We start from the raw sequence: 27,316 nt of genomic DNA, 5'->3' as shown, positions 1-27,316 counted from the left end.
TCATCAGCACTTGCATAATTACTTCTTTCTTAGTTTTGTGTGTGTGTCTAAAAGAGGCTGTGCAATATCAAGCTTAATTTATCAATAGCTCCAAGACCAGGCACCAGATTTCACATCCTTAACTATTTTGTTGGTTATTTTCTTACATGCATCAATGAATCATTCTTTGTAAAGATGGTTTAACCCCTAATTTAACACACTAAGTCAAATTATTATGCTGCAACATATGTTTATGACATAATAATGACTTAATTAGAAATATTAAGAATGTAATACTTAAAAACACATACAAAAGAAAACAAAAGTAACTGGCTGTTAATTTCAGTGGTTGTTTTCTGTATCTGTCTGTAGCTTTCTGAAACTATTATGCCAAATTATTTTTACTTATATCAAATTCTCATTGGAGAAGACGAGATTTCCAGCCAGAATGGTAAGTAAGAAAACATGGCACTTGCTCATTCCACATAGACTCAGTAATTTGCATATTTCAAGGTTCTAATTGTTAGAAAAGTTTGTAAAATACTGTGTTTCTAGTAGAGAATGAGATTTAGATCTTTTAATGAATTGCATTCTAAAAGAGTGCCTTCTTCCATGTATTCAAAACTACTTGAAAGCCACACCTATGTAACAGATGCATACAATATGCTGTTATTCCTTTGGAAACTCCTTTTATGAAATTTTTGCTCAGGGATGACCCAGGCTACACTAAATATTTTATGAAGGTACAGTATGAAAAGGAGAACATTATTTAAAAAGTGCTGTTACATATGCTTTGGGTTTTGTTTTGGGGCTTTTTTGGTGTTTGGGTTTTTGAGGTTTTTCTGGTGGTTGTTTTGTTTTTGTTTTGTTTGTTTGTTTAGGTTGGTGGTTTTTTGGGTTTTTTTGGGGGGTTTGTTTGTTTGTTTGTTTTTTGGTTGTTGTTTTAGTAAGCTAAGTATATTATTCAAATGAATGATGCAGAGAATTTCTGTCTGGTCAATAATGCAAGCTTCATCTTCTGTGATTTTGCTGGTAGATTTAGTAAATATTTATTAAGACTAGAAGGATTCAGTAAGACTAGATTGAATTTATTTAGTCCTGTAGTCTCAAACCTTTTTTTGAATATACAGCATTCAAAGACTTAGTTGCTACATAATTTCATAGATAATTTTTGATGGTTAGCTATTCTTTGAGCTGCTTATTTTTCAGTCCCATCTGAAAGCCTCTAATTAGAGACAAACAAAACAGTCCAAGAGCTAATTTTTGCTCTTCATTAAATAGCAGTATTTTCTTAAATATTGAATAATATAATTATTTTCTCATTCACCAATATAAATGATTGAGAAAAAAGTGCTGGGTGAAAAGCAATTCAGGCCTTTTCATAGTATTACCAATACCTGCGTTACTTCTCATGTTTTTTTTTTTTTTTTTTGATCTTTGTATTCTGTTTAATGCTTTTGTAGCTGAAAAAATTTTATATGAAAGGTCCCTATATTAAAAATAAAGAAAAATATGATAATATGTGGTATAATGCTAAATTTCAACTGGAATTTCAGGTATACAAACATCAAATCCTGTCCTCCACATATCACAGCAATCAGCTCAATATGTAAATTGAAAAAATATGGAAATATACAGAAAATACTGATAGTAATATCAGGCTTTATCAGGTAGAAATTAAAAACAAATCAGCAAAAGGATACAATAATTATAGAAGCTTACTTTTATGTCCATGTTATATTTTTTCTGAGATTATTTTAATTATTGCACCTAAACCATGGAAATCTGAGCTCCAAAATATGTGTATGCAACATATGAATAATGAAAGTGGTATCAGTCATTAGAGCTACTGGAATTAATGTTCAGATCTTCAGAAAAAAAATACAAAAAAATCTGTTTGGATGAAGACTCAAACAGAAATCTTAACCAAAATCAGTGTTATTAACAATAATATTAATTTGGACCATGTACCCCATTAAAATCATACTTTCTTTTAAAAATTTGCAATCTGTATATGATAAAATTCATTTCCTGTCCTAAACCACTGGGAGTATTGCTGTGTAAGTTGAACAGTTACACATTTCAGTGGCAGAAGTGATGTTTGAATGCAGCTTTTATTAGCTTCCTAAGTGCCCAGTGCTGTTCCCATTGGCAGTGCTCCCATTGACTTCAATCAGGGCAGGAACAGGCCCTAATTTTGTAAGGCACTTTAGGATCCTTTGGGAAGAAAGGTGTTAGAAGAAACAAGCCATAATTATCAATTAGTTGTCAACAAAGCACTCTCACAAATATCTCCCATGGTCACAGAACATCGTATCTTAATTTCATATTTCAGTTTGTTGTAGCAATTTTAATGCTGCTACTGGATTATTATTCGTCCAGGCTCTGGGACACTTTGTGACACCACAATTTCCAAATTTGACATGAAGAATTTTGATGCCTGTGTAAGAGAAAAAAAAAAGCCAAACAAAGCAATTTTTCTAAGATAAAATAAGATAGATCAAAATACCTGTCTCTCTAGTGACTCTGCTGCCCTAACTACAGCTAAAACTTCCTTTCTATATAAGAATCTGACATCAAGGGTTGAAAGGCTGTACATATCTACAAAGATGCTTACAAGTTTAAGTTTTAGCGATATTCTATGTATTAAATACTCTATATTCTGTATGTTTTTACTTTTGCATCTCTTCATGTACACAGTTTAACTGAAATCTTTGATTTAACTTCTGGTAACAAGAATACTTCCTTTAAGAGTCTCTACCCTGAGCATAACTGCTTCCTTCTCAGTATTAATAAACAACTTTGACAATGTTAATCTTTTCAACATTTAAAATGAAGAGATAAATAAAAATTGACCATATTCTCAAATCATGAACTCACTAAAATGAACTCCTTTTTTATCACTGTGGTCATTTAACTTGTTTTAACATGAAGAGGTCCAAGGCCTCTTAGCAACTATTAACACACCTCCTAAAAACCCTGTGAGTCCCATAAATAGATATGACCTGATTTTTACTGAGCTTAATGAAAACAACAAAAATAAAAACAACTATTGTTAATGAAGTGTTTGAATGACAGGTATTTGACATAATAATTTATAATTCATTCAAATCCTGCAATTTCTATTCAAATACAAACCCCCTACCCTGTTTTAGAAGACAAATTGAAGACATTCAGAATCTATAGCTACTTATATATATAGCTTTTCAGTTCAAATATCTGAATAAATAAAAATATTCATAAATCCTCCTAGTACCTTTCTGCCATTAGGCTTAAATACTATTATCAGTAACCTTTTCTAGCCAGCAACATTCAACAGAAAACAAAAAGTAGTTTTAAGGTTGAAGGTCCTCAGGCCTTTTCAAACATATCAAAATGCTCTCTGAAAAACACACCTAATTGTATATTTTCTACATGAGTAACTGCAGAAAAGACTTTTCTTAGGAAGAAAATACTTTGTCACAGTAATCATAATCCTAAAGTGTTCAGAAACACTTCCTTCTACATTAGACAAACCAGAACTCAGATTAAGTATTGACATAAGTCTGTATGTGTCAGACATATATTAAATTCCAAATTCCAAACACAAAAGTATGTAACACAAAAAATTCTGATGGAACCCAATGGGACAACTCACATAAATCAAATTTTCACATGTGGAAGTAGTCAGAGCATCAAAATCTACTTTGGAAATTTGGCTTCGTTGTTGTGTTAAATGGTTTTCTGTTTGAGTTGTGAAGTAATACTGAGTTTTGATTAAGTGAACATTTGTGAGGCCTTACATCGACACACAGACCTGGAGATAAGGGTACCCAAGTCTAAGACAAACATAAAAGAAAACAGTTTCACTATGTAACTGTAAATTGAAATTACATAGTGTTGATCAGACCAAAGAGGGAAATTTTTTGGTATTTCACCATAGATGATTATATAGAGCAGTAAGTAATTCTCAAACTTTTAAACAGCAAATAAGGCAAGAATAATACATACTTTAACATACTTTAACATGAAAGAAAAAGAAATCTGAGTTATTTGGACAATTGCTCATAAGATAAATAGTATGAAGATAGACTGATGAGATGGGGGTTCCTCCATAATTAAAGCTCTGATCCTAGCTAAATCTAACAAAAACTTCTTAGTAATCCAAAAAGGCTTAAGAAATGTTTAATTACAGATAACACTCGGTATATAAAATATACTGAAAATTATAGAACACATTCATTGTATAAAATTATGTGTGGATGAAAAAATATTACTCATCATAAATACATTCAATTATATCTCTAAAAATCGGTGAATTTAGAATCATTATCTTAACTACTTCTCATATTTTTAGAAAAAACTTTTTGCAAGAGAGTAGTAACTTTTTATTCTTTAGGAGAAAGTATTCTTAAGAGACAATTAATGTACATGTTAGTACAATATGCATTGGTAGACTCTTATAATTTAAAAAATTATGAAGTAATATATTGAATGATAAAACTAATAGATTCTAATGTTCAACATATTATGGCACATTGCCACTTACTTGTTGGAAGTTATTATTTGTCAGGCCAAAAAGTTAAAAATAAACATTTCAAACCAATCAGAAACTGTTAATAAAGAGGTCACTGTATGACTTCAATTACTCAGCTGGAAAGCTTCATTATATAAACACTGTCTAATTATATGACAAATACTCTCTCTGAGACAAGGTGCATTTAAAAAAATTAACTAGGGGAAAAAAAAAATCTGAATTGTGTGGTGCCCCAGACACATGCACATATAAATGCATGTTTATGCAGGTCTGTATTTGTGTTACAACTTTACACTAATGATGCTATAGGTAGAATTTTTTAAAAAGTTCTACCTAAAACATAATTTCCTTTGACAATGATGAGGATTTTGCTTAAGCTACAAAAAAGTTACAAAATCAAACACACCATTTCACAGCCTCAAAACGTAAGAATGAAGAGAGGAGGAGAAATGTAGACCATGTGATTCTCCTTAGAAAATCAATAGCTATTTAGAAGAGTACAATATTTTTCTTTAAAAGAAATAAACACACTGAAGAACAATAGCTTAGATCCCTTTGCACACAACTGTGCTCTGTACTTAAAAAGCTGCCTTCAAAACAAAGGCAGGCAGTTTGATTCAGTAATACGTAGGAAAAGAAGAATGACAAGGAAACACAGAATTAAAATAAAAAATGTGTTACTGTTAACTCTTTTTCGAAGAGTTAGAATATTTTTGACCATTAATGTTATAAACTTGAAGCACTCATCAATATACAGTGTTTAAAGTAATTCCCACCACCAGTATTGACTACATTTCATGATTTGTTTGGATAGAAGTCAGCAAAAAATCCACCCTTAAAAGACTGAAAATCACTGAAAAAATAAAAGAACCTTAAGAAACTGCCAAAGCTGTAACTGATAGAGATGTGATAACCAGCTGAGATTTGAAATACCTTTGTAGCAGGGATTTTTCTTATGCATGGTAGGCTAATAAACAGTCTCTAACAGGAAGAGAAAAAACCACTCAGTGTAAAGATATTACATGCTTCCAAAAAGTAAAATCAATGGGAGAATTTTCATTCACTTCAAAACCATCAAATATACTGATTAGGCATTTTTTCCTTTGATGCACTTTTCATCATCACTAAAAGAAGATATTTATACTTCGGAATAAATGATTCAGCAGAATATTCATTCTTTGAAAATGGTTCCAGTTCTTTGATGTTAGTGTAAGCATTTCTTACAATTTTGAAAAGAGAAAAATGTACATATTCTTGAATTTTGAGCATAATGTGAAGCATGTTGTAATCTAGATATTTTGGTTTGTTGGAAGTTACCAGATGTCATCTTACCAGATGTGCAGCACTGTATGTAACTACACATAAACTCATGTAACCATATCATTACATCACCTATAAAGAGCTGTATGTATGGCTTAAAAAAAAAAAGAAGAGAAAACTAAATTGAATCATGAATAAACATTAGATAAACTTAATGACATTTTCAATTCAACTTAGCAAACTACCAACCTGAAAATGCTTTTAAATTTTCCACATTTTAAAAACCAATTTACAATGATAAAATTGTAGCATGGCTGAAGAGTACCAATGTAGAGAGCAACTCTGTCTTCATTTTCAGCAGAAAGCAACTGCCACTGGGACTAACAGCTTTATTATAGTCATAACTAAAAAACTGATTAGCTCACCTAAGTTCAGCTGTTAGAAAGGGAACAAATCTTTGTCATGACTTGTAATAATTAATTGCATAATTAAACACTGTTATGAGTGTATTATAATTCAGTATTTTAAAACTAAATTCAGATACCTAGAAGAGAGACCTTTCTAATAACTCTTGTCTTTATCAAAAATACATTTGTTATGTGTCTATTTATCTATTTGACTGGACCAATTAATTGCTATAGCAGTCAAGTTACAGAAAATCAATTTCAGGCCAGTTTTGCCACGTGAAATTATGTCAAATGTAAAAGGTAGAAGCTTAAAATACTGGAATATTAATGCCCCTCAATCCATATTCAGGCCCTTGAAAATTGGATCTGAGCCCAAACTTTTGCTCCTAACAAGCCCAACCCAAAATCTGTATTACTATATTAGAAAAGTTGAAGCACTGTATGACTGGACTGGCTTTTTGGTAATTATGTGGATATAGCATTTATCTCCTACATATGCTCAGTGAGGAACTTTAGTTCATTCCAAGCCTAAAAGCTCGCACAACTCATATGGAAATATTCTTACACCACAGTAAAGACAATTTTAATTAAAGAAATAAAGGTAGATAGAAGTGTAAGCGTACATATATGTATCTATGCGTACTTACATATATGTACACATACACTTTCATATATACATACACGTTTATTTTTTAAAGTACAGATGATAAAAAAATACAGATGGTTAAAATAATACTCTAGTTGGTAATTAAACAGTTTTCAGGAATTAAAAAATTGGACTAGACTTTTATCTTTCAAGTTTGAAGACTTTAACTCAGTGCTTTTGCTCTAAGCATTTTTGAATAAAGTTGATATAATGTCTGACAAAAGCAATCTCATACTTTGTCCCCTTCCTCAAATAGAAACACAAACTTTTTGCCACAGAATTGGTACAAAATTACCCAATGTGTTAATGATCCAGTGTTCACAAAATCAGATATCAGATACTCTTGAAATCATGAGAAAAGAATATACTATTACATGAAATATTGAACTACACAATTATTATTTCAACCTTTTATCTTATCCTAGTCTGGACATTTTTGGAAGATCACCCAGAACCACATCATGATATACAAACAGTAATTGTGTGTCCAGCCAGAAAAAAAAGTGTTTATGTTTGACATGGTCTACAGTTTTTGTTGGGTTTTTTTTTTGTAAAATTTAAAAACACTGTAAATATAAGCCTGCAAAATTGCAGCAAAAGTAGTTGCATATTCCATGGCAAAAACACCACAGAGGGAACAACTTTTATCAATAGGTGTTTCATCTAATTCCAGGTTTCGGCACCAAGTCCACAGAATTAAATAGAGGTATGTTGTCTTTTTATGTGGTCCATCATTCTGAAGAGCCACATGTATGTCTGTGGATGTAAACTGTACTTCCCATACAATCAGGACAATATGGGTCCAAAATAAATTTTACAGTGCCTTACTACATCAGTATTCAGTTAATTTCTCAGCAGACTGGAAATCCCTGTGATTCATTTTGGAGGTACATAGCAGCACTATTAATGTTTATCATTACTGTATTCAAATTTTCACTGTACAAAACAGAAATACTAAGAGAATGGCTTATTTCAAAGACAAAAAGCCAGACTCACAAGAGCCAGGTAAATGTTTTGCAAGTTCCTCAAGTCAGTGGAATCCAGTTGTGTACTTACAAAACTAGAAGCAAAATGTAGCCCATTAGCTGTAAGTTAAATAGTTAGTTTGATAACCATTTAATTACAAACTTCATTACACTTTATTTCTTTGTATATTCAATTAACTAGATGCCTCTTGTTCCTAGAACCTAAATGTGCCTCTTTTTTTGCCCTATCTCTGTTCTGTTCAGTGTTTTAAGAATAAACAATTATTCTAAAGCATAACTGTGCTTAGCATTTCTGAGTATCATCATACTGCTAGATATTCTGAAATGTAGCTGAATAATGAACAGAAAAAAAAATTGCAAGGACTTGTAATATTAGGATACTATTTTAAATAAATGGCAAAACACAAATATGTAAGACAGTATTGCTAAACTGTAAGGAGATTTGTGTGCCCTCTTGCAGCAAAACACATAGCAAAGCTTCTTAGAAGGGTTGGGAAAAACAAATAGTGTGCTGCCCCATTCAGAGTGCTGCTATCCCACCCACTTCTCTCACAGAAACGCCTCATTCCTCTTCTCCTCCATCCTCTTGTCACTCCTCAGCTTGAGGTCCTACGATTTCCAGGGTAAGCGGATGCTGCAGAATAGAGGAACAAGTTCCCTACAATCAAATAATCAATAGAAATGTGAGGACTGTTTGAAGGCTGACAGCTATGGAATTGTGTCTGCCATTCATGCTCTCTTCTCTCCCCATTTTTCTTGTTTAATGCCAGTAGTGCCAATAGCATTCTCAGTTCTACATAAGACAGCAAAAGATTTCAGCCTCCTTCTCTGGTTTGGAGACGCTGTAATTCAGTATGCCAGTCTTTAACCTAATGAAAGGCTATTCAGGTTCCCTGGAGACACTGAGCAATATAAAGAACCTGCCCTCTAAAAATGAAGGAGCTCTTGTTTACCCTGTCCTTCAGGATGTAGTGCCTTAATGGACTCTGCCCCCTGAGAGGGAACCATATGCATTAAACAGACTCTTAAGTTTCTGTAAGAAACAACATGCTGCTCAGACATTTTAACTCCAGCTAAATAGAGATTTAAACAACCTACAAAACCAGGATCTTGCCTTCATATTTTTTAACAACCACAATTAGCTATCCCTGCCTTTCCAAATATATCTTCTACATTGTGTTTACCATGGGTCATAAGCTCATTTTTATGCTCTTTTACCATTTTAAAAAACGAATTTAATAATTAAATTATTATGTGAGATGAGAAAAGGTACTTTGGGGTTTTCCCAAAAGGAATATCCCTAAGATATACCTATAAGCTTTATTAAAAAAAATTAAAACATATGAAAACATTTAGAAATTAAATACTGCAGTGTGCAGAATCAACTGAACATGTTTTCACAACCTTAAGTGACCATTAAGATACTGGATGGTAAAGATATATATATTAAAAAAAAACATGTAAGAATGTGGGCTCTAGCTGCATTTATGTCAGACTTTTAACTGATGAGAGAACTGACATAACATCTGGTGTTTCAAACAGTGTGTAGGAATGTCTAGAAATTACAGCCTATATCTTCTGGGATTAACCACTTGAAATTCAGCTCATTTAGTTAAAAATTAGATTAAAAGATGAAACAGGGGAGGGGAGGGGAGGGGAGGGGAGGGGAAGGGAAGGGAAGGGAAGGGAAGGGAAGGGAAGGGAAGGGAAGGGAAGGGAAGGGAAGGGAAGGGAAGGGAAGGGAAGGGAAGGGAAGGGAAGGGAAGGGAAGGGAAGGGAAGGGAAGGGAAGGGAAGGGAAGGGAAGGGAAGGGAAGGGAAGGGAAGGGAAGGGAAGGGAAGGGAAGGGAAGGGAAGGGAAGGGAAGGGAAGGGAAGGGAAGGGAAGGGAAGGGAAGGGAAGGGAAGGGAAGGGAAGGGAAGGGAAGGGAAGGGAAGGGAAGGGAAGGGAAGGGAAGGGAAGGGAAGGGAAGGGAAGGGAAGGGAAGGGAAGGGAAGGGAAGGGAAGGGAAGGGAAGGGAAGGGAAGGGAAGGGAAGGGAAGGGAAGGGAAGGGAAGGGAAGGGAAGGGAAGGGGTCTCACTCATGTTGTTTCCAATAATTACATTAAGAAACCAGAATTCTCTTCCACTTTTTTTTTTGTTTTGTTCATTACAGAATTTCATGCAGTTATGCACTTTTCAAATAAAATGTGAGGCCACATGAGTGATTCAGTAAGCTCAACATTACTTGATCAAACCCTCTCCATCCCCTAAAAGAAAACTCACCTAAAATAATATTCAGAATTCTCAAAATAGGGTGGGTTTTTCTTCAAACAAATTATTTTATTGCTTATCCTCTTTTTGAATCAGAGGCACATCTCCCTTTGTCAATTTCTATTCCCATCTACTTTTTCTTACAATAATTATCCACAGATGATATATCATTTTAGCCACTGAGTGGGAACTCCTACTTCTATTGAAGTCCTCATTCACAAATAGCCCTTTCAGATATGTTTCAGGATGACTACTGACTAAAGAATATTATTTTTCATTCTGTATTCTTTTCCAAGGATTTATCTTCAGGAATGCACTTTCTGTAGGTAATTGATGTCATTTGATCTTTTTCTCCAGTAACGTTAAGTGTTAACATATTTTTTTCTACTGAAGGTGAGTTGTCAAAAAGATTTAAATTAATTGTTCTGGTTGTAGTGTAAACCATTTGAAAAACCTCTTCATTAGTAGTTATTAAATGCATGTAGAACACATGGAAGCAGCACTACTGACCTCAGAAATGGCAGCATCAGAATGCAAACATAAACAGAACGTCAAGGGATTTCTTTCAGCTATTTCTTACAAATCCAAGCAATTCCTGCTCATTTACTCATTTGCGGATGCTGCCTCTTTGTGGCAGAATGCCATGCAAAGTGTACCTTTCACACTGAGGACCTCATCCTATGTTTGCCCTGACACCTATGCAAACTCACAAACATCAGTTTAGAATCACGTAGGAAAGATATATATACACATGAACAGACAAAGTTTGCAGGAGCTTCTCCATCAATCCTTTCTGAGCTAGCCTTTTGCTGGCCAAGTCAGAGAGGCTGCAAATTTTCTTACTAATACCCATTTATCAACAGCATACCTCTACTGAGCTTAGATGGAATAACCAGGCCACTGGTTTCTGCAATAGTTATAAAGGCAGGAATTCAAAGTTAGGGCTCCACAACTGCACCTCAGGCAGCCACACACACATCTCTCACTGGTGTCAGTGGGAAGTCTGCAGGAGACAGAGAGTAGTGAACAGAACAGCCATTTGTTATGTCTCTTGTGACAAAAGAACACTCCTCAACTCTGCATTTCAAACTGAAATAACACTCCACTTATTAAACTGTCCAAGCTAAATACAGTCATGCTTGTTTTTTGGGTTTTCTTTTTGCTTTTGCTCAGTGTGGGTGGCATAGAGGGAAGAACACACGCCAAGAAAACATTTTTCTTGAATTCCAACAGACCAGTTATACAGCTTTGTTTTTGTAGAAAGTGACAGATTGTACATGGGTAGGAAAAGCAGAATAGAACAGAGCCCTTTTGCAATAAAAGATGTACTAGTGAGCAACTCTGGCAACAATATTAAATATAGTAACCTAATGAAGAAAGGAAACACGTGAAATATCACTTACCCTCTTCCATATATTAAAGAACACCTCAGTAAGGAAACAAAATATAAATATAAAATTATCCTATTCAATATGTTGTTGAAACATACATCATTGTGTTGCTTTCTGACCCGTGTTATATATGCTGGTAATTACCACGTCATGTTTCGAAAACCGAGAACACATTACGTTTTGCCTAGAAATGTTAGATTTTCTTGATGAGACTTAATTGCTAGTAAAGAGAATCCAATGTACAAACAGATTATTTTGGCCAGAAATTTTAAAGTTCAGATACTCATTACTTCAGGATCTTACATTTGAAATATTTACCAAGTGTTTATTCAGAAACTATTAAAAAATCACATGTGCTGGGATACATATGAGACATCAGCTGTCCCATCTTACAGTGATGCTGTGTTTATGAATATCCTTCCCATTGCCTGTTGCCCAAAGGGGTAAAGACATTTTATAGAGATGTGTACAGTCCATCATTTGGTCTTTCAGGATGCCAGTAAACATGTGGATCTGTACAAGTGCAATTGTACTCGACTAAACAATCATAAACTGGCTACAACAGTTGCAAATCATTATATTTTGGTTAACTAATACAAAATTTAAAAGAAAAAATGAAACCAACAAATCAAAAATGAAACTTTTTTTTACTGATAAAATGAATGCCTTCCACATGTCCCTCACTAGTTTGCCCAACCAGACTCCTGAGCAGGAGGTTGCTAAAAGATACATTTTTTCAATAGAAAAACATGATTTTTTTTTTCCTATTGTGATCAGATTTTATGTCTCCGATTGTCTGTTAAGATTTGGTCATAACTGGCATTATCTATAGAGACTTAAAAGGTCCTTCTGATACTATATCAGATTTGGGGACAAAGCTCTTACTGTAGTGCAATATTTTAAAGCAATCCACAGACTTTGGACCCCATCCTGGGGAAAAAAAAAACAAAAAAAACCAAAAAAAAACCCCACTTAAACATTCCAGTATTTTTACTTGTAAGAAGAATTCTGCATCCTCTATCCTAATTTTTTTGACTTTGGACTAACTTTGCTCAATGAGTGAGTCTCCAAAACTACACACATTGGTAAAGTTGTTCATGTGCTTAAGTGCCTGCAGGATGAAGGCCTAAGCTGGGACTTCTTTCACAAATAGAGATACTCAAGCGAGTTAAAAATTTGCAAGATTAGGCCCTAAAATAGTGAAGGAAAGAGAAATGCCAATGTGCATATAAAAATAGGTGCTACAATAAAATATTTTTTTTATATTTCATCAATAAGTTATTTTCACTAACCAGTTATGGATCATATATCTCTGCACTCTTTAATGATTTGTCCACATCTACAGTGATCCCTTTAAAGATCATAATATATTTTTTTTTAATTGAAAAGTCCAGAAAGTATACAAACACATCCTTAAAAAAAGGAAACCTTGTATTAAAGTCGGGGTGTGCTAATCTCTCCATAAAAGCCATTTAGACTCACCCATGGCTAAAAGGGGAAAATGTGCGCCATACTCTTCAACCAGAGAGAAAACTAAAATAAAGAATGTCTGTTAAAAAAAAAAAAAAAAAAAAAAAAAAAAAGCACGACCTGAATGTGACCTGACAGGAAACCATGAAACCTCCTGCCACCTTCCCCAAACACACACGGACACCCGCACACTGCCAGTGCTGTGCCCATTTTACACAATAGGTGGTCTCCGGCTTCCAAATGCAGTAACAGAGAAAAAAAACCAAAACCAAACCCAACTGAACAGCACACCCTTTCAGAATCATTCCCCGAAGCTGAAAAGTCCTGTGCCAAGGCACTTCACCCTACAATAAAATGAATTAAAGGGGGAAAAAAGAGGAGGGGGAAGAGGTGTGTGTGTAGGGAGGTCAGCATTTACGTTTCTTTGTTTTGCGTGTGGTTGTTAAATACAAATACTCTAGAGAAGGAGCTGCTGAGACCGGCGAGGGGAGGGGGGCGGGGGGCTGTTTCTCAGAACTGGCTGAATGTGGTCTGTTTTTCCAGCACTTCGAGGTAGTCCGGCTCTGTGTTTAGTTTTGCTTTTAGCTCCAGATACTCGTTCCTGTTGGGCTCTACATAGACAGTACTCGGGGGGCTGTAGAGCACCGTCTCCCGGAGCCTGGCGTCCCCCGGCCCCGGGTGCAAGTACTGGTGGGCACGCCTAAGGTCATAGTTGGGGGAGTAGGTGTAGGCGGCGGGGAGCTTGGGGTAGTCGGGGAGGGTGGAGCCGGGTGTACCCAGCGTGGAGGGGGAGTGTTTGTCGGGCTCCAAAATGCCCCTGTAAAAGCGATCGGCGTCTTGCACCGGCGAGAGCAGCTCCTCCCGCGGCTCGATGGTGCTCACGCTGTACGCGGGGCTGCGCGCCGGCGCATCCTCCCCGCCGGGCGCCGGCGGCGGCGGGGGCGGCGGCGCGCCCCCCCCGGGTGGCAGGGGGTGGCTGCTGTAGGTGACCTTGAGCTCGTGAAGGTCTTTGTAATCCTCGCCCGAGTTGCCTTCCCGGGAGCGGTAGATCGGGTTTTTGCACATGTGGCCCAGGGGGTGCGGGATGTACTCGTAGACGTGGCCGGCGGGGGTCTTCACCTTGGGCAGCGCCGCGCCCCCGCCGCCACCGCCGCCGCCGCGGTGAGGCGGGTGCTGCTGGAGGTGGGGGTGGTGGTGGTGGCCGCCGCCGCTGTACACGCTGTACTGCATGTTGAAGGAGCTCACGTCGGAGTTGTTGGCGCTGGCGTGGTCGCCCTGGCCCTTCTTGCGCCGCTTCATCACCAGGACGAAAAGCCCCGCCGCCACGAAGACGGACATGATGAAGACGAGCAGCAGGCTGAGGATCAGCACCGAGAGCGGCACCGAGGAGCTGCCGCCGCCGGCGCCGCCCGCGGGCGCGGAGCCGCCCGCCGCCGCCGTGCCATTGAGGCGCACGGTGGAGGAGGAGGGGGTGGTCCTGGCCGGCAGCTGGCCCGGGGACGGCGTGGGCGTGGAGACGACGATGTCCGAGTAGTCGGGGCACAGCAGCTCCGCCCGGACGGCCCGCATGTCGCTCTGGGCAAACTTCTTAGGGGACTCGCAGATAACCTGGTCCACCAGGACGCCGGTGTTGAGCTGTTCCAGCCACAGCTTCATGCCCACCACGTCGCAGGTGCAGTCCCAGGGGTTCTCGTGCAGGTCGATCTGCAGCAAGGATTTCAGCTGGTCCAGCACCCCGCTCACTGGCAGGTAGGAGAAGTGGTTGCTCCGCAGGCTCAGCCTGTAGAGAGACAGACCAGAAAAAATGTTCCCTGGCAAAGACCTCAGCAGATTGTTGTTCAAAAACAAGAGCTGAAGGTTGGGGACAGATTCAAAAGTGCCTGCCTCTATCTCCCGGATGACGTTGTACTGCAGGAAGAGGTACTGCAGGCTTTGCAGCCCATAGAACAGCTCCGGGCTCAGCCGCTCGATCCGGTTCCCATTCAGGTACAGCCTTCGCAAATTAGTTAAATCCCCAAAAGCCCGGTCCTGAATGACCGAGATCCGATTATTGCCCAGATGCAGCAAATCCAGCCCAGTGGCATCCACAAAATCTGCCCTGCGTACCAGCGCAATATAGTTTTCCGTCAAATACATCTTCTTAGGATTATAGGGTTTGGGCTGAAGTTCAGAAATGCTCTCGATCTTCCTCTCCTGACAATTGACGTTGAGGCCCAGGTCAGAAATCTGCAAGTTGCAAGTGCAGGCAGTGGGGCACTCCAAAGGCACCGGGGATTTGGTCTGGTAGGCAATGCTGGGGCCATAGTTGCTGTATCCCAGGTCTTTTGAGGGCAGGCGGGAGGTGGGGCGCACCCTTGTCTTGTTGGGTTGGCGGGTTCCTTTAGGGGGCTTCAAGGGAGATTTGTAAACAGCTGAAGAGGAAGTGGCCACGGAGTTGACTGAGGCCGGGGTGGTGTGGAAATACCCTGTAGTGCTCAGTGGTGTCTGAGGTCTCATTTCATAATCCGAGATGAGCCTCCTGGGGCAAAGCTCCTGCTTAGAGACTTCATCCAAGTCTCGACCATGTAAGCGGAAAGGGGTCTCGCAAACCACATCTCCCACCAGAGCAGAGTATGAGATGCTGTCCAGCCAATCCTTTAGAGCAATCAACTCACAAGAGCAATTCCAGGGGTTTTCCTCCAGCTGCAGCTCCACCACTTTATCCATGTGCTGCAGGAGGCCCACATAGGGCAGCAGCTTCAGCCGGTTACCCCTCAGGTCCAGGTGAGTTAAGGGCACAAAACGGAAAAGGTTGTTGGGCAAACTGGAGAGGAGGTTATCATTGAGAATCAGCACCTGCAACAAATGCAGTTTGCTGAAGGCATTGGGTTCAATGACGCTAATATAATTATAATCGACCTGTAGGTATTCCAAACTCTCTAGCCCAAGGAAAGTGTCATCCCGTAAAAGTTCCAACTTGTTATTGTTCAAGTGCAGCCTCCTTAAACCTCTCAGACCATGAAAGGCCCCAGTTTCGATGTCTTGTATGTCATTGCTCCCCAGATGCAAAATCGAAGCCCCCGTGTAGTTGACAAACTGGTTTGGGTACAGCCTGTTCAAAAGGTTCCCAGACAACAAGAGGTGGTAAACAGGGAACCTTGGTGGACTGATCTCAAAAAGGCTGATGATCCCTCTGTTTTCACAGCTCACTGTTAAGATGCTGTCCTTTTCCTCACAAGGACACGCATTATCACAGATTTCCCCATAATACTCGATGCTTTCTGCCCAGGAAAGGACTAGTGATGTTAAAGCAAATGCGATCGTCTGCAGCATCCAGATATGCATTTTTTTGTTGAGGTCCTGTTCCAAAGTTACTGTAGAGCAGCAAGCATACATTTTATTTCCTGTAAGGATAAGGAGAAAAAAAAAGAAAGTAGCATAATAGGGTAGCCCCACAACATTAGAAATGGAAATAAAGTTTATATATGTCTTCAGTAGGATAGAGAACAGATTGTCCACCAAGCAAAAAAAAACCCCTCCTGTCACTTCTAATTGCCACACTTCTGGAAACTGGATGACATGCCTTGATTAAAGGGTTGATAGGCAACTCCTTGCGAGTCAAATGCCTGTGGTGTATAAAAAGGTGAGGTCACAGCAGGAATTGTTCTGGTTCTGTTGGTGTGGGGTGAATTTCAATGCTTATTTGGATTTCCTTTTCACAACCAGCCCCATAAATATACATAAAATGGCTGTCAGTTCAGTTTCATGTTTCTAATTTAAGAGAAAAGAAACACCATTTTACGAGGTTTCCCACCTCCCCTATTACCCAGCTCCCTCTTCCCTTCAGAACCTCCCTGCTGAACCAGTGCACCAAGGTCTTCCCCTCCTTTTACCTTGATTTTTAACCGGTGGTGGAAATACCATGGTAGGAATCCAAAGAAAAATGCTCAGTGCTGAAAATGGCATCTTAATTCAACAGAGGGAATACTGACACATTCTCCACATCACACATTTCTTAAAACTCTTTTATGTTGGTGGCTTTTTTCCTAGCTATACATTTACAAAGCACACACCCACCCACACAGACATGCACACACGCGCACACACATGCACACACACGCACCCCCAGATGACTTTTGTGCAGGAATTCTTCTGTAACGAGATTAAATACATTAACCTCCCACTTCAGTGCACTTAACAGTGCTCTTCAATTATGGAAATTTTGTATCTTCACAAAAGCAAATAATATTAATTGATATTTGATCCCTTCCCAAGTTATACACAATGTAACAGAGCTCATTTCAAGCAGAAGTCTGCTGTTCTCTCTCTCTCACACACACACACACATACACATACATACTCTCAGAAAAAATGTTTTAACCACTCACCCAAAATTTGTGAAAAATGTAAAACATGCAGGTCATCTTCGGAGTCTCATCCATATCTGACATAGCGCTTATTCCCAATGTTCTGCAAAACTAGCCTGGTAGAAGTGGAGAGATCTAAATAGGTCTCATGAAAATATCTCATTGCCAACACTCCAAACATCAGAGTTACCGATTATAAGCAGCAATGGCTGTCAGTGCTCTTCATCCTTTAGGGGAGAAGACACCCAGGCTGATTAAAAGCCAAGGAGGGTAGAAGGGAAACCCTACCATTGACCTACGTCAGTAATTTAAATCCTGAATTCCACCTAGCTGGAAACAAATCCATTCCTTTTTTGCCATCTTTCTGACTTCTTGTGGCTTTCTTCTACTTCTACTTGTCTAAAAGCAATATGAATAGGGAAAATAAATGCATTTTGTGTGTCGCTAGGGGAAGACTAATAAATCATCAGGCTTAAATGCTGGGATCTTGAAGCAGGCTTGCATTTCCTATCGTCCACCTCAGAGCTCCAATCCTCATGACACAACTCTGGTTTGGAGAAACACATCCTAAAAACCGAGAAGTCTCAGTACTGCAAGACATCTCCTGTGGCATCAGGTTCAAGGCTGCAAAACTAGCACTTGCAGCAAAGGCAATCATGCAGCAAGAAATCGGAAGTCTCCGTGAATCTCTCTCTAATTCCGACCAGACGTCAACTGGATCGGAATTACTCAAAGCAAAAAGGCTTCACTGCATAAAGGCAGCAGAAATCTTACTCAAAGGCATGCATCTAGCATATTTTTTCTCAGCTCGATCAGATCCATTCATCCATTAACCAACAGTTCTTCGGAGAAGAAAAAAAAAAAAAAAAACCACAATGACAACCTATTGAAAACCTGCCTGGTCAGTGTTAAACTCCTAGGCATTTTACAACTTTAATTCAATTATGGTTAGCAAAGGAGACAAATACAATTTTCCCTGCCTCTCCCTTTCCCTTTCCCCTTTCTCTGAAAAAAAAAAAAAAAAAGAAAGAAAGAAAGAAAGAAAAAAAAAAAGGCGGGGGATGGGAGGTAAAGAAAATAAAGTTGTAGCTGGCTATATGCAAGGTTGCAATCCCGCCCTGGAAACCCCTCTGTGATGACTGTGTGCTGCTGTTCGCCAGCTCCCTACAGAGGTTCAGATTGAGGGGGGGTGGGGGGTGGGGGCGACGGGGGGGAGGGGAGAAGAGGAAAGGGGTTGCATCGGGATTTTTCTTGCGTGTGTGGTTGCTAATTTTTTTTTTTTTTTTTTCCCCGAAGAGTTCAACCCTTAGATTACCGCACTGCATATCCGGCTGGAAGCAGCTTTCAGTACCGCCGACAGCAGCAGCGAGCGAGCAGCCCCAGCCGGACACTGCCACCCAACTGAGCAGCACCCCGAGTTGGGAGAAATGGCTTTCGGGGGAGGGGGGCAAGCGGCGGGGAGCTGGGGGTGGAAAGCAACAGCGAGGAAAGACCCGGCGGGGAAGGGGCGGGGAACGAGGAAGGGAGGAAGAAAGGAGGAAAAGAGAGCGAGAGAAAAGTCAACCCCGGTACTTACTTCGCCCGAAATCTCCAGGGCCCAAGCATGGTGGCAGCCCATGAAGATGCCGACCCGCTGCGCGGGCGCTGCGCGGAGCCGCCGGGGCGGCGGAGGCGAGGACGGCAGCGCCGGGGAGCTCGGTGCGGAGCGCGCACGGGCACCCCCCGCACGCAGGCGGCGCCGAGGCACAGCGCGCGCTCAGGGGCGCGCACACGCGGGCACACGCGCCGCACGCTCACACTCGCGAGCGCGAGCCCGCGCGCGCGCCCCTGGGCGGCCGCGGGGGCGCGCCTGCCGCGCACGCGCACTGTGGCGCGCGCCCGCACGGCGGGGGCGGGGGCGGCCGGCGGAGCGCCGCGCTGTGCCCGCGCCGCCGAGCGCAGCGGGGAGGCGGAGGGACGGGAGCGGGGGCGGGGCGGCGGCGCCGAGCGGGCGCGGAGGGGGGCGGGAGTGCAGGGGGCGCGGGGGAGGGCCGCGCTGCGGGGCGGGTGTCCCCGGGTGACGGCGCGGCGGCAGCGGCCGGCCCCGTGGGGCGTCGCGCAGCCCGCCGGCACGGGCACCCAGCGCACGGGCACACACATGCCGGTACGAGCGCGGCGCGCCCTCCCCGCCACTCCCGCGCACCCCGGGGCTGCGCTCGCACTCTCGCCAGCGCGGGGCAACTTTCCCCGCGCTCCGCCGCCGCGCTGGATCCTCTCCCGCTGCCCGCACCCCTCGGGCGGAGGTCCGCAGCTGCCCCGTCCGTCCTCTCCCGCCGCGCTCGCTGGCCGCGGCCGGGCGGAGCGGAGCGGAGGGGGCGAGGGGGCGGCGGGAGCCGGTGGCCCGGCGGTCGCCGCTGCCGCTGCTCGCTGTGCGGGAGGCTCCGCTGCATTCGGGGAGACCGCGGGGAATTGGGTGTTCGCGGTGAAACAAAGTGTCGGGTTTCGCTACGCGCATTCTCCGATATCGTGGGCGCGAGCGTGGGTCGGAGCCGTTCAGCTTCACTTTTCTCCTCTGCCCAGCCCGGCCGCGGGTCGCGGAAGGAGCGGGGGCACGGATGCAACAGCAGCATCTGAGGGGCTCTGTGGCCGCCCCCCGTGCCCGCCGGGCCGCCGCGCACTCCCGCGCGGGGCGGCGCCTCCCGCGGCCGCCAGGTGGCAGCGCAGGGCGGCGGATGGGGCGCGCGCGGGCGCTGCCCCCGGCCCGGCACGGAGGGGGCGACCCCGCGGGGAGCGCGTTCCCGCTGGGATGACCGCCGGTATTAGGTGTGCATGCCGACCATCCACAGAAAGAGGGCTTTCCGGTGCCAGGGCTGGCTGTACCGCTGGAGATTTTTTTTTCTCCTTTTTCTGATTACATTTGGAGTTTTATTTTCGGCGAAATAGCCTGTTTGGCTAATGTTGAAAAAAAAAATTAGAAAGAAGGTGACATAGTTGCATATGTGCAAAGATGTGCACGTGTTCGCATTTGTGTGTTAATTGCTGTTATGTTCTGTCTAAACTGTAGTACGTAAATCGAATAGGTGTTATGCACACAGGAACACACGGAGTACACCCCATGTGCACAGCACAGAGATTGGAATCTGGCTTTAACTCAAAGGTAATGCTAGATGTATTTGTCTCTCCGTTTTTCCTGTACAAGCGTAAGCACTGAACAATACTCTGTATGTGGTATGTGATTTCTGCACATCTGTATCTTCAGCAGACCTCTGTTAACTCATATCTTAACATCCCAGCATGCTAAAGCCAAAAAATATTGTTTAAAAAATCATATTTTTTGTAATGCGCAACCTTTCTTAAAAGTCATATTCATTTTCTCTGCGATCATAAAAGGATTGTGACTCAAATCTTGCTTCCTCAGGACTGAAACAAGCAAGATCTGGTATTTGGATGGAAGACAAATTTCTTAAATGGACTAGGTGGTTTTCCTGACCTTGTAGAAGCTTTTGGAACTCTTCTCAGTGGGACAAAGTACATATTTATATTCTTAACGGATCACCAGCTTTCCTGTTTCAATGGAAACCCAGTTAGTTCAGTGGAAGGTTTTGCAAAGATTGTGATAATGTTCCGACGTGCTACTTTCAGTCAGGAGAAAATACCAAACCATACCCCATACACATTTTTTTCCCCCTACGTACACTCTTTTAAACTTTTCTAATATACAACGTGGAATTTATGATAGTGGAGCAACAAAAAAATCACGGATACTAAACAGAGATGTCTTACAGGAGTTTCTTATGGCCCCAATATTTTTGAAAAATATCTCTTTAAAATTAATAATTCTACATTTTGAATATATGGGATTCTGTCCATATATGCTAGCACTTTTTAGGCCTGTCATATTTATAGCATTTGCCTGTGTTTCTATGCTATTTTTCTCTCTGACACACAAATTAGACACACATAAATACTTTTCTATTCATAACAGAGAAAGATATTTTACATAACCTTGTCAGCTAGGCTGAGCTTAACTCCTTCTTGAAACTGTTTTGGAGAAGTTGATATTTCATTAGTCTGAAATCATGGTAAAGCTATCATGTTACAGTCATCATTGTAGATATATTTCAGTTTAATTTTTCTGATCCTGTACTAGTGAGATATTAAACAGCATCATAAGTAGAAATTCTGATTTAATAAAATCTTACTTCCAAGTTTTTAGACTGCTAGATGGTTTTAGTAGCATGTGGGAGATTTAAATAATTATTAGTGTAGAAGTATCATGCTGTTGTTCCATTCATTCTTATTCTTAGTCCAAAAGTATTTCTGGCAGTGAAAAATTATATCTGAATATTTGAACTAGAACTGTCATTTTAAACCAAAGCAAAAACATAAACCAGGATATTTGTGAAAAATATTTTTTTACTATAGTGTTGCCTCTTGTTATTTATTTTTCATCTGCTTTTCATTAAACTGGAAAACCTAAACTCCTTTAAACTGAAATACTCATGAGGAAAGAGAAATAATTCATATAATCCTCATATGGAATACAAGTAGAGGGACCTGAGTGAGGATGCAGCAAGAGTAAAGATAGTTCAATGAAAGTGTATTAGGCATGCGTGCATTGTATGTACAACTTGTAGGTATTCAGGTCTACCCTCTTTCTAAGTACTTCAATTTATAACATTGGCAGGAACAGTTGATCTAGGATGTGGAAAAAGACTTGGGAAAACAGGAATTTGGAGGTGCCAAAGTAATTGAATGAAATATATTGGAACACAAGGATGGACACTCTTTCTGAAAGACGAAGAAAGTGTTGGAATAATTTCATGTTGATGCAGTAAAACATGTTAAGGAGTGAAGACTGTTAACAATAAAGCAATAACAGTGTTAAGTTTGAGGGTGAAGATGAGATAGTGTCCATTTGAATGAAAATCATTGAACAAAGGGTAGGAAAAATACTTAATAGGGATACAATCTGTTATGAATCTGCTAGTAGAGATTGGACCTGGAAAATAATGCCTACAAATACAGGGGAAAATAAAGCTAAAGCTGAGATTGTGTGATCGTGTAGATTTGTGTGATTTCTTATGGGCAAGCATCAGCAAAAGTTCAACCAGTGTTGCTGGGGATGACATGAATTTGAACATGATAGAGGACAACTTTTACGGAACAGATGTTGAGCAAGCAAGGGACAAGGATAATTTAGATGAAATTTTAGTAAATTAAAGGATCTGCAGGATAAACTAATACTAGAAAATAATCCTAAATATAATGGTTTTGAGCTTTTCTATTTCATGTGACGTTTCAAGACAAAAGAATGTGAAGGATCTGTAACAGCAGTCCAGTGTTTCAGAAAGGCAAACTCAGAAATAAAAAACTTTAGTAAGTACTGGAAGAAGAATTCAGATAAGACAGATGCTTCTTTATGTAAAAAAAAAAAAAAAAAAAAAAATAAAAATAAAAAAAAAAAAAAAGGCAATTATTATTGAATTTTTACAGTGAAGGAGATGGGGAGAAACAAAATAGCCCACCTAAACTGGAATGAAAAAGAATTCCCAGAAGGTTAAAGGCTTAAGCAAGTTTATTAAGAGTAAGCACAAAACCTTAAGAGAATGAAAAAGATATATTGATTAGCAAGAGGAAATCTGCATCAATAATTAGAGGGCATAAAACCCAACTGAGAATGGTCAGAAACCTTATTAAACCAAAACTTGCACAGAAACTGAAATAGGGTAAAAACTTCTAAAGCAATGTAACCAAAATGAGAATTTAAGAAGTGGGATGGTTGTTAAATAATGGGGTGGACATTAAGAATGAAGTAGGCCAAGACTGAATAGGTACCAGAAAAGTTCCCTCTGTTTCTGGTAAGAATATATGTAAATTTTGATATCTAGTGAAAGTAGAAACAGGGTAAGAGAAATCAGATCCCCAGTGTATCATGGCACAAGCGTTTGGTTCAGCAGTTTTATGTCCTAAAATACTGAAAGGATCAGCTCTTTGTAATACACATAGCACTGATTTAAAGGTATAAGGTAAGTGAGTCTGAACAGAATTTTTAGACAAAATTAGAGGTCTTTCTGAGGAACAGATATGTTGAGACACATATATGTGCAAATATATGTATATACATATATACTATATAAATATTTTACAACTTTAGTCTTATTTTCTATATTTTAACATGTCAGTATTTCTAAAGTCGATTCATATGTATCTATATATCACTTTCTTTTGGTCTAAGCTGATCAGAAATAGTGTGAAATTGAATAATGCATTCTACAAACTGATGAATTAAAACTTTTGCTATAAACTGGGAAGATTCAAGTCTATAAAAAAATTTAGAAATTTAAAGCCAGTAGTCAGTCAGGAAGGGGTTATAGATTGCTATTATAAATGAAGTACTTATATAAAGGGAAAAGAAAAATGTGATTCTATGATGTATTATGCAGAATGTTGTAATAGGTAAGAAGGCATTATTAGTATTGTAAAGGATGTGCTTTTTCATGAGTTCCTGGTGTATTATCCATGATTCTAGTTATACATTCAAAGAAGATAACAAAATGAAGTCAAAGATCAGGAAGAAACTATGGTAATTAGGGCATGGAAAATGTGTCTACAGAAGAGAGACTTAAAAAGAAAAGGAATACGTAGCCAAGTAGATATTGAAGGGACATAAGAGTCCTTACAAATGCATTTTTAATTAAATGCTAAAAAACAACAACAACAACAATAAAAACAACAACAACAACAAAAACCCAACAACTAAAAAAAACCCAGCCAACAAAAACCCAAAACAGAACGTATTTGAACTGAAGAGGGTTGTTGGCATGCCATCAAATGCTTATATATTGATTATAAAGCCTAGGAAAGGGAAGAAATTTACTGACTGTTTGAGACTGGGAAGGTCTTCCAAATAGGTAATCAGGCCAACAAAGTTTTTTAAAATACAACTTGAAAATAAAAAACTGTGTAATTGAATGGGACAGTTCCTGTTAGAAAAGGGAAAGGCAAGTTGGAAAGAAAAGGGCTTTTTTAAGAAGTTGGAATATGTTTTCTTCTACACTTATACTGTATCTCTTCTCTGCCTGAGGGCTTACTGCGGGCTCTCAGGTCAGGTAGGATGTTTTCTCCCTTTATTGTATAATTTAGATTCTGAGTTATGTTAATTTCTTTCTTTCTTTTGTTCTGCTTTGTGTAGTGGGACATGCTGTAACTCCTCTAACATTCTGCAAAGAATTTCTAACTTATTTCCTCCTATTGAGGGGGTCTCCACAGACCATTGGCAGTGCCCTTTTTTTTCTTCTTCCTCCCTTTTTTCTTTTTTCCCAAGGAAGATTTGAGGTTTGACTTTTGTTCTTTATTACAAATTAAAGGTTTTGAGTCAGTGGGAAGTACCATCTAGACTAAAAATTCTGTAGCTCTCTTTAAAAAAACCAAAAAAACAAACAGAACAAAACAACGCAACACCCCCCTACATATTTAGTATATTGTAACTCTCAACTGTGAGGATGTAGAAATGTAGATAAACCCTTCCAGCAATATGCTTTTAACTACTTATGAAAATCAAATTCAATTCAGTTCCATTATCTCAAAAATACTAGCTAAATTTTCAGCATTTTCAGTAAGACATGACATGGAATAAGTGGCAAACTGCAAAAAATCTCTCTGAAATTTCCTCAACTGTTCTGTCATTATACATTAGTTCTGACTTTTCATTTCTCTTATCTCCTTGCTATACTTAGGTTTATCAAATAATTAAAATTATTTCATGTAAAATATGTCTCATGTAAGGTACCTAATCTATCTATAATAACTGAAATAAAAGGATTCTGATTTCTTCTGGATCTGAACATTTCCTCTGGGATAGCTTCTTAGTTTTTCTGGTGGAAGTTGTAGAGTAGGAAAAGAGGTTTATTAATATCCTTGCATACAGGGGTAACTCTAAGGTACAAATCTATTTGGCTATTCTTTTCTTTCTGCTTTAATTTTCTTACACTGAGCAAAACAGATTAAACAGGAGAAACTCAGAGAACTACCAGGTGGTTTTTGCCTTCGTGGTTAAAACATTCAATAGAAGTAGCAGGCTTAAAATTTCTACACCACTTTAGTTAGCAGAAATTTGAATATGATCAGTATACTATCCCTCAAACGCAGTGACTGACCTGTCTCATCCCTGTTCACTTTGCAGAAGTTAAGCATCCTGTGAGAATTCCTAATGAACTGTTCCTCACAAGTGACAAAAGCAGGGGAAGTCAGAAATTGAAAATCGGAGATTATGTATAAATTAGACTTCCAAGTGATTCAGTAATAACAGACAGCATTAATGTAATTTCAAATGTCTTTGAAAAAGATTGCTGCAAGAAATACAGCAAGAAATGTTGATCCTTGAGGCACAAGAATGTACCCAGCAAGAACTTTGGCGGTCTTAATGGTTTCTGAATACTGGATCTAGGCTCTGTAAATGATAAGTAAGACTATATATATTTATATATACATATATATATAAAGTTCACCCTGCATAACTTTAAGTGGATGCAGGTGCTTAGCTTTATGTTTTGTCATTTAATTTTTTTGGAATCTTTGAATTTTGATTTTGATTTTTCTAGGGAATATTTGAACACACAGTAATTAATACAATAAAATTATAAATCTTTAATCTGACTCTTTCAAGAAAACAAAGCTACTTGTATGCATTTCCACATAATATGTTTTAATACATATTTACAAAATATAACTGTAATCCATGTGTCAGTTTCACATATTTATGTACATACATTCACAGGCTGATGCTTACCAGCTTTGTCCTTACTTAAATATGAAAATTTATTTACGAAGGGATAATCAAAAATCAATCTATTATTTTACGATTCTACTCAGGAGGCACTATAACTGTGTTATGGTGCATTAAAGGAAAGTGAGGGATATTTTGGTTTGTTTTGTCTTTTTAAGTAAGTAGATTCGCCCCAGTAAAAGTGCAAAACCTCAGAGTGAACTGAGTTTGCATGTTTTGGCTACTCCGCGTGACCTGGATTTCATTCCACTGGTGGCTCCTCCAGGTCTTCCTAGAGGGGAGTTTTCATCAGTCTCTGCCACTAGGTGTCCCTATGTGTGTGCGGGAAAATCCGCACTTAGTTGATGGAAACATTCATTCACTGAAGGAGGAGGAGAAATTGAGCGGGAGGAGTAGGAAAGATGATAGTAAACTTCCTTCATGATTTTGTGTTCTGTTTGACAACAGTCTTGCATATTAGTGAAGAGAAAACATGAGTGGATTGATGATTGTGCAGTTATATTTCAGAACAAACTTTTTTAAACAGAAAAATGGATAATCATGTGCTCTTAGATATTACACAGTCTTTTTGATGTTACGTAGTTTTTTTGATATTAAGTATTTATATATATATAAATCAGAAAAAGTATTCTGAAAATATTTCAGTCTGCTTTATGTCTGGTAAATTTATTATTATTTATTTATTTTAAAATTGTTCATACCATTTGGTATTAAAAATGGATTTTAACATAGTAAACACAATTAATTATATATGTCAAATAATGATGAAGAAACGTGTACTGTGATTAGCTTCTCTAGGACATCTTGATAAATGGAATGTTTCAAGAATTAAGAGCCTTTGATGGATTGTAGAGCTTTCTAACCCTTACAATTATTGTTTAAATAGATTGCTAGTAATGGAAAAATAATGTGGTTTAGACCCCAATTCTTTTGGTAATCAAGAGGCTATTAAGTGTCACGCAAACATTCTTCTTGCAGGTTAGTTGTTTAATCAAAGTCAGCAGCTATTATGACATGAAAGCTTTAAAATTATTATTTCCTATTAATAATAGTAACAAAAACCCAATAAAAAATTGAGATATTTTTGTTTCATTTATAATAAATAGGATACTTGAACAGACACGTCAGAGTATTAAATAATCATTTTCTCTGACATCAAAAGGCTGCATGTACAATGAGAGCAGGATTATACTGATATTGTCCAGAAAACAGGGTTGTTGAGTAGTGTGTTCTCTTTTTCAAAACACAGATCTTTACTTAAAAGACAAGCAAGCAAACAAAGAAGCTTTCATCCTC

The 27,316-nt window shown here is 39.3% G+C and overlaps 1 protein-coding gene across 2 annotated transcripts; it reads right to left on the bottom strand.

Moving 5' to 3' along the window:
* Positions 1-12,994: 12,994 nt before the first annotated feature.
* On the bottom strand, positions 12,995-18,946 carry SLITRK5 (SLIT and NTRK like family member 5). Of its 2 annotated transcripts, none has more exons than XM_063392297.1 (2): positions 18,830-18,946; positions 12,995-16,290 (listed from the first exon to the last, which is right to left on the bottom strand). In XM_063392297.1, the coding sequence occupies exon 2, from the start codon at positions 16,280-16,282 to the stop codon at positions 13,418-13,420; it is 2,865 nt and encodes a 954-aa protein (XP_063248367.1). In that variant the 5' UTR covers positions 16,283-16,290; positions 18,830-18,946; the 3' UTR covers positions 12,995-13,417. The 2 variants fall into 2 exon arrangements, with proteins under 2 accessions (XP_063248367.1, XP_063248368.1); XM_063392298.1 differs by lacking the exon at positions 18,830-18,946 and adding an exon at positions 17,275-18,394.
* Between the last annotated feature and the right edge of the window lie 8,370 nt (positions 18,947-27,316).

Source organism: Prinia subflava, chromosome 3, assembly GCF_021018805.1.
Source record: "Prinia subflava isolate CZ2003 ecotype Zambia chromosome 3, Cam_Psub_1.2, whole genome shotgun sequence".
NCBI lineage: Eukaryota > Metazoa > Chordata > Aves > Passeriformes > Cisticolidae > Prinia > Prinia subflava.
The sequence above is the reverse complement of the archived record's forward strand: the minus strand, read 5'-3'. Positions and strand labels throughout refer to the sequence as shown.